The sequence below is a fragment of the Balearica regulorum genome, chromosome 15 (assembly GCF_011004875.1).
Source record: "Balearica regulorum gibbericeps isolate bBalReg1 chromosome 15, bBalReg1.pri, whole genome shotgun sequence".
NCBI classification, from domain to species: domain Eukaryota; kingdom Metazoa; phylum Chordata; class Aves; order Gruiformes; family Gruidae; genus Balearica; species Balearica regulorum.
The window spans coordinates 6,865,527-6,878,205 of NC_046198.1; the positions used below are offsets into that span (position 1 = coordinate 6,865,527).

Here is a 12,679-nt window from a genome sequence, read left to right on the forward strand (position 1 = left end):
TCTTTTTCATCCAGAGGTTTGTTAAGGACTGCAGGATAATTATATTTGCAATAGTAGAGCAAAATCTGGGCTGGAATTTTGTTCACAAAACCTGAGTACTAATCCAAGCAATGGGCTGTATAGCCACCTTGCCTTGATCATGTTGTGTAGCAGAAGGTGCTCATGGTACACTGGCAAGTGCTAATGACAAAGACATGATTCAACACCTTTCACTGTTAAGTCTATGCTGGAAAGGAACCAAAAAGCAGTGGATAAGTTAGAACTCTTGAAGTATCTGATGCTAGCTGAAACAGCACAAAGTAGCAGAAGAAATTCTGTCACACCTACAGAAACTCAGAGCCATGGCTGATTAAATTGCAAGCACTGCATCATCAAAACATTTCCCAGTGTGGGTTCAGAGGGAGGATGCTTGCTAGCTGCTTGTATGAGCTGCATGATGTGCAATTATGCAGGAAAGATGTAGTGCAAAGGACGGTAAAATTAATTCAGATACATAATATTTATACATTTTCTCTCTTCTGATCTCTGGTCCATACATTTACAGACTTTGCCTTAAGCAGTTTTCCTTATCAAGAAGAATGAATAATTTCTCTTTAGACTATTGAAAACTAGTGGTCACTAAAAGCTGGGTAATTCCTTGTATTTCACGTTCATTGTACCTTTTAAGAGTTTTTGTTTAATGGATTCTATGGACCTCATGTGATCCTAAGAATTCTGTTTCATAAGCTCTCCACTGGGAATATTTGCTCAGAAGCTGCCAGAAAGGATAGGTAGCTTTTAGAAAGCTTTTTCTTTCTTAGATACCTTTAGAAACCAAGAACTTTTAAAAACAAAAGAGTAATTATTCTGCACTCATTTCAGGATCTTCAGCACCTTTGATTCCAGAGTGTCTACCTGTCGACATGAAAGGGAGCCAAGACAGTACAGGCTTTGCAGATCCTCCTCAGCAGATACTTAATTTTGTTCTTGCAAATGGCATATCTGATGTTATAATATGTCCAGGTAAGAGCAATAACCTTTTATCCATATAAATAGACAGAAAGTACTGGAAAATCAATGCTGTCAGCAAAGTACTAAGTTCCCGCATTTCAGTTACTGATAGCTATGATAGGCTGAAAACTATCACTTGTTTCTTGCCAGTGCTGACTTCTTCTATGGAAACATTGATATCCCTAAATTTTCCAGTTAGTTTATGTGGTAAGTAGAAAATGAATTTTTATATATACAGTACTATTTTGGATTGGGAGAGGGAGCACATTGTTTCTACTCAAAGCCAATTCTCCCCTCCAGGCTTTACTCATAATGACCTTATTGAGGAAAATAAAAATTAATGGCATTTTCTTCTTTGTATTGATCACTGGCTGCTTAGTGTAGTCCAAAATACAGAGCAGATAGATAGAGGGCTGTAGAGCTACAGGTTCAGCTATATGTTAGCAGCTAATCCACTGTGTTTTCTATGAAGTCCAGTTTCTGGGAGAAGTCTTCTTGTCTAGTTAAAACAATACAAAAGCCCACTTGCTTGGGCACCATCAGAAGTGGAAGTTGTGCTGGTACTGGCATGGCCTGAGCATCTTAAATGCTCAGTGCCGGAAGCCAGACTGCAGTCAGCTCATGTGGAAGCCGCAAAACCAAAGTGATGATGATTTATTTAACTAAACAGTACAGAAGCCTAAGATACAGAAAGGCTTATAAAGAAATCGAAGCCTTGGTCAGGGTATAACAGTCTCACCTGTGGTAGCAAACTTTCCTCAGAAACTTTTCTTCCAGCCCTCAGAAAGCTGTTAGAACAGGGAGTTTGATTTCAGTGGTTATTTAAGTTTCTGATCTCTGTGTACCCTGGTGACTATAGCTGCTTGCAGCTTAGAACAAGTGTTTTGTTGCCCTCTGGTGCCTAACACCACCCAAAACAGCAAAATTTTAAAGTGGGGATTAATAGGCAAATACCCCTAGGTTTGGGGAAGTATATGTAAATGATATATACTGTTGATGTGAATACATAATACTAATAATTCCAGCTAATTTACAGCAGTGCAGCATATGTGAGTATGTTGCAAACCTCAGAATTCTAAATGCAGCAGAAAAACTAGCACACAAGCTACCAAGCCAGTCTCTCTTCCTTTTTTAAAAATTATTGACACCTGATTGATTTGACCAATGCTGCTTTCCATCTAAATGTCTCATTACAGCTTTTCTTGGGTTTCCATTCTGTTGTTTTTATGTAATAAAATAAATATTACACCAAAACCAGACACTTGCCTGAAAACAGGTATGGCCTCTCTTTATTTAATATCTTAAGTCGATTTTCTTCTACAAGGAGAATAACTATATCAAACGTATTCTTTCACTGGAAAAAGGATTTGCTTATTATAAGTCTGTGGGTGCTTTCCTGCTAGAAGCAACTCTGAACTCTAACCATTCCATATATTGCTGGCATGCAGGGTAGGAATTGATTTCCAGATCTCTGAAACTTTAAGATTTGTATTTTTTTTAAACCCCATTCTACATCAAGATGAACCAAATATTACGGTAGTAAATATGTTTGTACAAATCTAGGGAGATTAACTTGTTTTGTTTTGGGGTTTTTTTCCTACATCTCTGCTGAGTGTGGTTACCACAAGACTATTGATGAGGTTGAGTTTGTTACAGTCTCTGTCAATTTAAATTCTGTCCTGCATATGCAAAGATTTTCCTACCAAAATTTTTATTATCAAAACCGATGCTCTGTCATTACCAGTGTGTAGAAAATATGCTTTCTCTGAAAAATTCCCAATTTCTTTGTGGATGGCAGACACTGCTCATCTGACCAAATGCAAAACTCTGCAGTAGTTTGAAAACAAACAGGCAAAAAGAAAGAAAATTGGACAGTGACAGTACTTTGTCAGGAAGAATAATGGGTAAATTCTATTTGTAAATTCTTCTTGCAAAAGGAAGACCTTCCCTTGGTCGAGGAGGATCGGGTTAGAGAACATCTAGGCAAACTCGACATCCACAAATCTATGGGCTCTGATGGGATGCACCCACGAGTGCTCAGGGAGCTAGCAGATGTTGTTGCTAGGCTGCTCTCAATCATCTTTGAAAGGTCATGGAGAACAGGAGAAGTGCCTGAGGACTGGAGGAAAGCCAATGTCACTCTGGTCTTCAAAAAGGGCAAGAAGGAGGATCCAGGAAACTACAGGCCAGTCAGCCTCACCTCCATCCCTGGAAAGATGATGGAACAACTTATTCTGGGGGTTATCAGTAAGCATGTGAAGGAGAAGAAGGTTATTGGGAGTGGTCAACATGGATTCACCAAGGGGAAATCATGCCTGACCAATCTGATAGGCTTCTATGATGGTATGACCAGCTGGGTGGATGAAGGGAGAGCAGTGGTTGTTGTATACCTTGACTTCAGCAAGGCTTTTGACACTGTCTCTCATAACATCCTAGTTAGCAAGCTCAGGAAGTGTGGGTTGGATGAGTGGTCAGTGAGATGGGTAGAGAACTGGCTGAATGGCAAAGCCCAGAGGGTTGTGATAAGTGGCGCAGAGTCTAGTTGGAGGCCTGTAGCTAGTGGTGTGCCCCAAGGGTCAGTGCTTGGTCCAGTCTTATTCAACGTATTCATCAATCACTTGGACGAGGGGATAGAGTATACCCTCAGCACATTCACTGATGATACTAAGTTGGGAGGAGTGGCTGACACACCAGAAAGCTGTGCTGCCATTCAGCAAGACCTGGACAGACTAGAGAACTGGGCAAAGAGGAACCACATGAAATTCAACAAGGGCAAGTGTATGGTTCTGCACCTAGGGAAGAACAACCCCAGACACCAGTACAAGTTAGGAGTTGACCTGCTGGGGAAGCAGTACTGTGGAGAAGGACCTGGGAGTCCTGGTGGACAACAAGCTCTCCATGAGCCAGTAATGTGCCCTTGTGGCCAAGAAGGCCAATTGTATCCTGGGGTGTATTAAGAAGAGTGTGGCCAGCAGGTCGAGGGAGGTTCTCCTCCCCCTCTACTCTGCCCTGGTGAGGCCACATCTGGAATATTGTGTCCAGTTCTGGGCTCCCCAGTTCAAGAAAGACAGGGGACTACTGGAGAGTCCAGTGGAGGGCTACAAAGATGATTAGGGAACTGGAGCATCTCTCTTATGAGGAAAGGCTGAGAGAGCTGGGTCTGTTTAGCCTGAAGAAGAGAAGACTGAGGGGATCCGATCAACGCTTACAAATATCTAAAGGGGGGGATGTCTAGCGGAAGAGGCCAGACTCTTCTCGATGGTGCCCAGTGACAGGACAAGAGGCAATGGGGACAGATTGGAACACAGGAAGTTTCATCTGAATATAAGGGAAAACTTCTTCACTTTGCCATCCAGAGGGACCTTGACAGGCTGGAGAGGTGGGCCCGTGCGAACCGCATGAAGTTCAACAAGGCCAAGTGCAAGGTCCTGCACATGGGTCGGCGCAATCCCAAGCACAACTATAGGCTGGGCGAGGAATGGATTGAAAGCAGCCCCAAGGAGAAGGACTTGGGGGTATTGATTGATGAGAAGCTCAACATGAGCCAGCAGTGTGCGCTTGCAGCCCAGAAAGCCAACCGTGTCCTGGGCTGCATCAAAAGAGGCGTGACCAGCAGGTCGAGGGAGGTGATCCTGCCCCTCTACTCCGCTCTTGTGAGACCCCACCTGGAGTACTGCATCCAGCTCTGGGGGCCCCAGTACAGGAGAGACATCGAGCTGTTGGAGCGAGTCCAGAGGAGGGCCACAAAGCTGACTGGAGGGGTGGAGCACCTCTCCTATGAGGACAGGCTGAGAGAGTTGGGATTGTTCAGCCTGGAGAAAAGAGGGGAGATCCAGGGAGATCTAATTGCGGCTTACCAGTACCTGAAGGGGGCCTACAGGAAAGATGGTGAGGGACTGTTTATCAGGGAGTGTAGTGACAGGACAAGGGGGAATGGGTTTAAGCTGAAGGAGGGTCGATTTAGATTAGATATTAGAAAGAAATTCTTTACTGTTAGAGTGGTGAGGCACTGGAACAGGTTGCCCAGAGAGGCTGTGGCTGCCCCATCCCTGAAAGTGTTTAAGACCAGGTTGGATGAGGCTTTGGGCAACCTGGTCTACTGGAGGGTGTCCCTGCCCGCAGCAGGGGGGTTGGAACTAGATGATCTTTAAGGTCCCTTCCAACCCAAACCATTCTATGATTCTATGATTTGAGGGTGACTGAACACTGGAACAGGTTGCCCAGAGAGGTTGTAGAGTCTCCTTCTCTGGAGATATTCAAAACCTGCCTGGATGCAATCCTGTGCAACATGCTCTAGGTGATCCTGCTGTAGCAGGAGGGTTGGACTAGATGATCTCTAGAGGTCCCTTCCAACCCCTACCAATCTGTGAATCTCTGACTTTCATCCTTAATGCTTGGTTACAAGGTGTAGAATAAATAACAAAAGGAGGCTATTGCTTTTGATGACATAAAGAAGTCTTATATATGAACATGAATTATGCAAAACACCAACATCTGAAAAGAACAGCAGATGTCACCATGTTAAGATAGATCTTCTGCTTGATACAACTGTTGGAACAGCTGTCATCTTGTGTGGTGTCATACTGCCTGCAACAGTTCATGTCAGCTGAATTGTACTTGTATGAGGATTTTTTTCCTTTCCCATGTAAAACAAACAAAATATCTCTTTCTCTGGATGATACATAATATGTGTTGCAACGAACTTGAAAATTTGCATTAGTCTTGTTAAAATTAGTAAAGCTGAATTGATGACTATCTAGGTGTCTTCCTCAAGTATATTGGTTTTTTTCTCCAGGTTTAGAAATGTTCAAAGAAGTCCGAATTCCCATAATTCCTTCTGAAGAACCCTTCAAAAGACCAAGTGAGTTTAGATCTCTTGAACTTAAAACTTCCAGTATTTTTGGCTAATTTTTCTGTGTTCCTTTCCGTACATAAAAGCTACTTGTCATAGGAATTGTCTTTCAACAATTTGTGAAGCTGTTGCGAGTGGCTGAACACAATTTCTGTTTTTAAGATGTTAGACTTGTCTACCTTTAGATATCTAGCTGTAGTACCTACTTAGAAGGTCAGTGTACTTGGCTGGTTTTATCATATGCATAGATACCTTCAGTTCATAGGTCTAAAAGCGTATATTGTGCCTGCACTCCTAATTTAAGTACCTGCAGTTGCATGGGATAAATCCAGACCTACATGCTTTATGGGAACTGATATATTTTGACCATATTACAGTTGCGTACTTAAACCACCATCAAGCAATGTTGTAATCTGTAGACTGGTTTCTTCAGTTTGTGTGTGCTTTTTATTTCTCTAGAACCAGTGGAAGCTTTCTGTACATCACTTATGGATTATTTCCGAGACGTATGCAAATCTGTGGCCATGGAGCGTGAAGTAACTCTTGATCACCTGTTTATTGATGGAACACTTGTTCAAAGCCAATCTGAAACCAAGACTGGGAAGAATAGCATGAAAGCAATGGAAAAGGAGCTGGTAACTTGCAGTCTGCAAGGGAAGGAAAGGGCAGCCCTTAAAAGAAGCCAAATATTTCAAATCCCAGGAGGTAAAGACTTAGAGACTAAAGTCATTGTGGTGCTCGGAAAAGCAGGAATGGGCAAAAGCATTCTTGTTCAGAAGATCTGCCAGGACTGGTCAAGTGGAGAGTTTTCTCAATTTGAATTTGTATTTTGGTTTGACTGCAAACAAATAAGCTTGCCTGAGAAGCGATACAGTCTGAAGGATCTGCTGCTTGAATTTTTAGTAGAACCTCAAGAGGGAAGCAAAGAGATCTTTGAGTATATATTGCAAAATCCTTCTAAAGTCCTTCTGGTTTTTGATGGTTTCGAAGGGTTGCATGATCATGAGAATTTTCCTCGTTGCTCAGCCAGCCAGCCTGAAAAAGACTTGTGCACTATAAAGGAGTTGCTTTCACGACTCATCCACAAAAAGATACTCAATGGTTGTACTTTATTACTTACAGCAAGACCAAAAGACAAGGTGTACCAGTATGTGTCCAAAGTGGATAAGACTATTGAAACATTAGGATTTTCCCCTCAGCAGAGGGAATTGTACATAACCAAATACTTTGAAGGATTACCCTACTGTGATAATGCACTGAAATTAATCAAAGAGTGTGAGTACTTGTTCAGTCATTGTTACAGCCCTGGTATGTGTAGATTTGTTTGTTTTCTCTGTGAGACAGTACTTGAGATGGGAGACAAAAGCCTTCCTTCAACTCTTACTACAGTCTTCCTGAAATTTGTTCAGCAAAAGATAATACCTATGCAAACAGATGTTGCAGCCATGCAAAATCGAGAGAGTCTTGCTACATTAAGCCGTATAGCCTGGGATCTTGGAGAAAAGCACCAAAGTGCCATGAAAAGTGATCTTCTTCCTTCTAAGGAAGTTAAAGAGTTTGCTCTGAAATATGGATTTTTCCTGCCATTTGCATTCCCCAGACATTCAGATAGTGAAGAAGAGGAATTTGGGAGCACATTCTCTGATTTTGTCATTCAGAATTTCTTGGGTGCACTTCACCTTATGTTAGCAGAAGAGATCAAGGATAAAAGTCTAACAAAGTACCTGTCTTTTCCATCCAAGAAGAAAAAACCTTATACCTGGTTAGATTTAGTGCCTCGATTTTTGGCTGGATTACTGTTCCTCCAGGATGATCCCTTCTTCTGCTCCCTTTCAAATAAGGATGTAAAACAATCAACCAAGAAGCAGAAAATACTCTTGAAATATATTAGAAGGCTGCAGATAAATGAGCTCTGTCCAGAGAGGTTACTCGAGCTTTTACACTGTATTTATGAAACACAAAGCAATTATCTTTTGCAGCATGTGGCCTTAAGGCTCAAGCCAGACCTGTCTTTTCTGGGCGTAGTTCTTACACCACCTGATGTCCATGTACTGCACTCTGTTTTAAAAAGGTCAAGAAAAGAGTTTTCCTTGGATTTGCGAAACAGCAGCATTGACATGCAAGGGCTAAAAGACTTGGTTGGCCTAAAGAATGTGGCATCATTCAGGTTGGTCATTCTTTGTAGGTAGTAGTGTCATTCATAGGACTGTATGTAAATGACACTTTCATGTGACAACAGCAGTCATATGTGTTGACTTTACCTGTTTTGTCACTTTACAGGGCCTCCCCCAGCGACACAGTCAGGCTTTGGAAGTCTTTAGAACAGACAAAAGACTACAAACTGCTGAGAGCATCAACAGAGAAATTTGTTCTTGATCCCTTTAAGGCAAAGACAATGAAGGACATCAGTGACCTTTCAGACCTTGTAGAGCTGCAGGAGAGGATGATCCATTGGTAGGATCATTTGTGATCAAAAGTTCTCTTAATATACTAGTGATTGGGGTTCACTGACAGTGCTGGAGAATGGAGACCTCTGCTTGTCCAAAGAAGAAGTAACTAAGGCAGTGCAAGCTCTTGTATCATCTCAGAGGGTTCTCCTACCCCGATGTGGGGTGGTTGTCATAGCAGAGAGGAGCAATGACAGCACCATGCAGTATATTTATCAAAACTGCCAATAAAAAAGCCAGCTGTCATTTTTTTTTCCTTCAGATTTCTTTTTTATCTTGGAGTATACTATCTTCCAATTGCTTTCAGTTTCATAACTTGAGCTAACTGATTTTTTTGCCCCCCATGGCACCTGAGCCATAAATGAAGGCTTGTTTTGCACTGGTCACAAATGACCATAGTCAGTCCTTTAGATCAGGAAGTAAAATCTTGTGTTATGTGATCTATAAATTCTGTGTTTTATCCCTGCTCGTGATGTGGCTTGGGGATTGGTTGCAATTAAAAGCATGCATAAATAAAGCATTTTGGTTGTGGGGGTTTTTTTAATAAAAATGGTGACTTCTATTTTAACATGGGCAGAGTATTTTGATTAAAATATACACAAAATAAGTTTCACATTTGACAGAAAATACTTGATTTAGAAGAATGTATTTTTAAGTTTTATTGGAAAAATAGCAAATGACTGCACCATGAAAGGCAATTATCAGATTAATCAAAAGGTTGGAGCAGAAGTTATTTTGAAGTTTCCTGGTTCCTCAGTTAATGCAGCAGTGGTCTATTTCCTGTAAAAGTTTACTAAGAAATTATTTTTAAAGCACTGTTTTCATTGCTAAAATATTTCTCATACTCTGGTTCTACTGTGTTTTATTCAGTGTGCAAGATGCATCTGGTTGCAGCAACTATGAAATTCCTGCCATCAAAAACCTCAGAAAACTAGAATTTGCGTAAGTGATATTCCTCTCTGTTGATTGATATATGATTACATGTAAGACTGAGAACTGTCATGGATATTGGCTGCAGTCATTGAACTGACGTATAGTTGGTTTATGGCAAAGCATTAAGTAAAGCCCATTTATTTCTGTTCTGCTTTTCTCAACTAGATTTATTGAGTTATGGCCAAAACTAAAAAAAAGTCATTTCTGGCTCCTGCAGATCCTGTTGATCCTACTGACCAACATGGTTCTATCAATTTTGTTTGATTTTACTACAAGTTAGCTCCTTATCACCAGATGTAGATCTTATGCCACAGGGTATAAAATATCTTGATTGTGATCCAGCTACCTGGGAAATATGTTTCCCCAGAAATGCTCAACTTTTCTGTTTGAGTCTTCTGATGTAATTTTGTGCCCTATCTCAGAGCTTAGGCCATGAGAGAATAAGGTCAGAGAATGCCTCCCAAATAAAATATTTAGCAACATTTTCTTGGAAGAAGGAAAATTGACTTGGAAACACTGAATTTAAAAAATGAGGTGTAATAATATTTCTTTTTTTCCCCCCAAACTGTAAGCAGTCTCCAAGGCTATTCTGTTGCTTAAAATATCCTGCCATAGCATGTGAATTAATTTGGGCAGAAATCGCACCAGTGCAATGGAGAACTCTTATCAGGTCTTCATCTCTTTCCTGCTCTTCACATCTGACCCAGTCTAAAACTGCTGTGCTTGGCTTCACTTCTGATTCTTTGATGCTTTCTCTACTCATTTCCTCTCCTACTTTCCCTTTATTTTAATTTTTTTGTTAAAATTCCAATGCTTTTAACTAGGCTGAACTTATTCTGATACCAAGGAAACTCCAAATAAGAGGTTAGCATCTGAGGGACAAATGCTTGAAGCTGGAATATTAAAGTTCAATTTATGCTTTAAGCTGCAGTAAAATGTTGATCTTAAGTTAGTCCGAATTGCCAATAGTTGAGGGGGAAAAAAGAGATTATTTTTTTTATCTCCATTATTAAGATTAAGTGTTAATATTATAATACTTAAAATGAAAAAAAAATAGAAAAAGAACAGAAATACAGGAATCTAAAACAAGTGAGATGAATCTCACAAAGAGTAACAGAAAAGTGGCAAATGCATGTACCGCTGCTTCTGTGCAAGCTGCTCTGCTCTGTCTGACCTTAGCCTTGTGGGGTCCTCATCTGGAAACTTCAACACAGAAATCCTTGCTGCAGATTGTAGGGAATGGCTGCTTCTGAGGAGTGTAAACTAGCTTGCATTTGGGGCTGCAGGGAAGAATTTAAAAATTCATAACTTTTGCTGTTTCTGAGCATGTGTAAAAACTGCTGCATGTCTACATTTATTTTCTTCCAGGCTGGGTCCAGTATGTGGCCTTCAGGGATTCCTAAAACTTGTGGAAATTCTTGCAGCATTTCCATCACTTCAGCATTTAGAGTGAGTAATGCTAAAGATTAACTTTGCTGATGTTGCCCCTCAGCAGCCCTTGATGATGAGAGAGCTCATCTACCCAAGAAACATTTTATTTGCAAACAAGACTACTTGCTTTGATGAACAAACTGAACAATGAAAACATTCAGAGAGTATTACAGCAGACTAAAAGCTAGCGCTTTTCATCCTCCCTTAAGACATGTGGCAGGGTTTTGTTCAATATCCCTTCCGTCACTTCCCTGTGTTCCTCAGTGGCTAAAAGCTTGTGGGAGAGGTTCAGCACAGACCCCCACCGGGTGCTCCCCCTTCCTGCCACAGCACGGATCAACACTGTCTGCAGATCACTCATTTCTTCATTCAAGCTCCATAACGTGCCTGAGCCCCAGGCTCCCTCATGGTGAGGTTTCTGAGGGACTCGCGGTCGTGTCTGTCCCAGGAGACAGCAGAATCCCTGCTGAACCAGAAGCAGTGTTAAATTTGGAGGTTAACTTCAGTATTTGTGCCAGTGCTGTGCACCTTCCAGAGTCAACAAACATCCTGAACTTCTGGTAGAACCTGTAAGAGATTGAGCTTTGTGGATTTGATTCATATAAAAGATATAAAAAAGCCATACTCAGCTAGCAGCTGGCTTTGTTCTGCCCATGTATTTTCACAGTCTTTGTCACTTCCTTTACCAGGAGCAGTATTAGAGATGGAGTTTTAAGAACTCTAGTTACTATTTATTCTGTTGTATCCATGACAAACCAGCTGTCTCTGAATTTTAAGCTTCTTTACATTAGAAACAATTGTAGCAACTATAGTCAATATTCTGCCATCATCTCTGTGGGAAGATTACTGCGTTTTGAGAGGGCCTTTGTCCTTGCTGGCTCATCCCATTGGCCATTTGTCTGTATTGTATCTGGCCTTTTTAGGTTATTATGGGAAAACAATAAAACTCTAAAACTGGAATGAGTCCGATGTATCCCAGCGTTGTCTGTCAGATTAGAAGGGAATCCAGTGTCTAAAATTATGACTATCTAAAATTCTTTCCATCTGGATACCTGAATGAGGAAAAACTTCATTTCTAATACTCCCTATCTGGAGAAGGAGCTCTTTAGGGATTTACAGCATCTGCTGGATTTTGTCAGTTCTGTATTTCTGTGTGCACAGGAAATCTCATTTCAGCATAGCTGGAACACAGCAATTTCATAACAATTTTAATAATCTTCAGTGTATGGTGGAAGCAAAGCATTAAGTGCTACCATTTGCATATCAAAGGAAATGGGTCAAGCCATTCAACTAGTAAAAAATTAATTTCTTATGCTGTAAATTTGGGAAGCAGAGAGCTGCTTATCAGAGAAGCTGTGATTTATGTGATGCTTCCTGCTGATCGAGGCTACTGCAGAGAAGGGGCTTCTCAAGATATACAGAGTGGTCTCTGAGGTGAGTAAACTGCAAAAATCTAGATTACAAGGGAAGCTAATTCTTTCTTTGTCGTCACCCAGCCTTGATGCTCTGAGTCAAAATGGCATAGGAGATGAAGGAGCAAAGAGTCTATCTGAAGTCTTTCCAACCCTGACATCACTGGAAACATTAAAGTAAGTGCAAGGTTAACTGTTCTGGAAAATTTTGAAAAGAAATAGATTAAACCTAGAGCCTTAAGGGACAATGTGGTAACAGTTACGGGTACAACTAACCCATGGGCATGGAAGACCAATGAATCTGCGGACATATTTAATCTGCACATTCATTAGAGAAATAGGTTAATCCTATGGCAATTCCTCATTTCCCTTCAAGGGCCGTAATTTGTCTTTTTCCCTGCATTTGGTCTAAACAGACTGTCCAAATTATATAAAAAAGACATGGAAAATGAATTTTCCCTTGTAATACTGTAATAAATTAGAATAAATGTGCTCAACTAACAAAGCGATCTCACTTACTGTAGCTTATCACAGAATAAGATAACAGATGTGGGTGCAGAGAAACTAGCTACAGCTCTTCCTTCCTTGTCTTCATTAAAGACACTAAGGTAAGT

The 12,679-nt window shown here is 40.9% G+C and overlaps 1 protein-coding gene across 8 annotated transcripts in view; it reads left to right on the forward strand.

Moving 5' to 3' along the window:
• CIITA (class II major histocompatibility complex transactivator) overlaps window positions 1-12,679 on the forward strand; it is a 38,793-nt gene that overhangs the window by 17,292 nt on the left and 8,822 nt on the right. For all 8 annotated transcript variants that reach the window (XR_012837894.1, XR_012837893.1, XR_012837895.1 and 5 more), the window contains exons 8-15: window positions 862-1,002; window positions 5,786-5,851; window positions 6,302-8,009; window positions 8,123-8,296; window positions 9,160-9,231; window positions 10,591-10,671; window positions 12,150-12,242; window positions 12,590-12,673. Coding sequence is in view for 4 of the 8 variants with exons in the window: in XM_075767719.1 (XP_075623834.1) it covers window positions 862-1,002; window positions 5,786-5,851; window positions 6,302-8,009; window positions 8,123-8,296; window positions 9,160-9,231; window positions 10,591-10,671; window positions 12,150-12,242; window positions 12,590-12,673 (2,419 nt within the window). In the remaining 4 variants the exon portion in view is untranslated. The remainder of the gene's footprint in view (window positions 1-861; window positions 1,003-5,785; window positions 5,852-6,301; window positions 8,010-8,122; window positions 8,297-9,159; window positions 9,232-10,590; window positions 10,672-12,149; window positions 12,243-12,589; window positions 12,674-12,679) is intronic.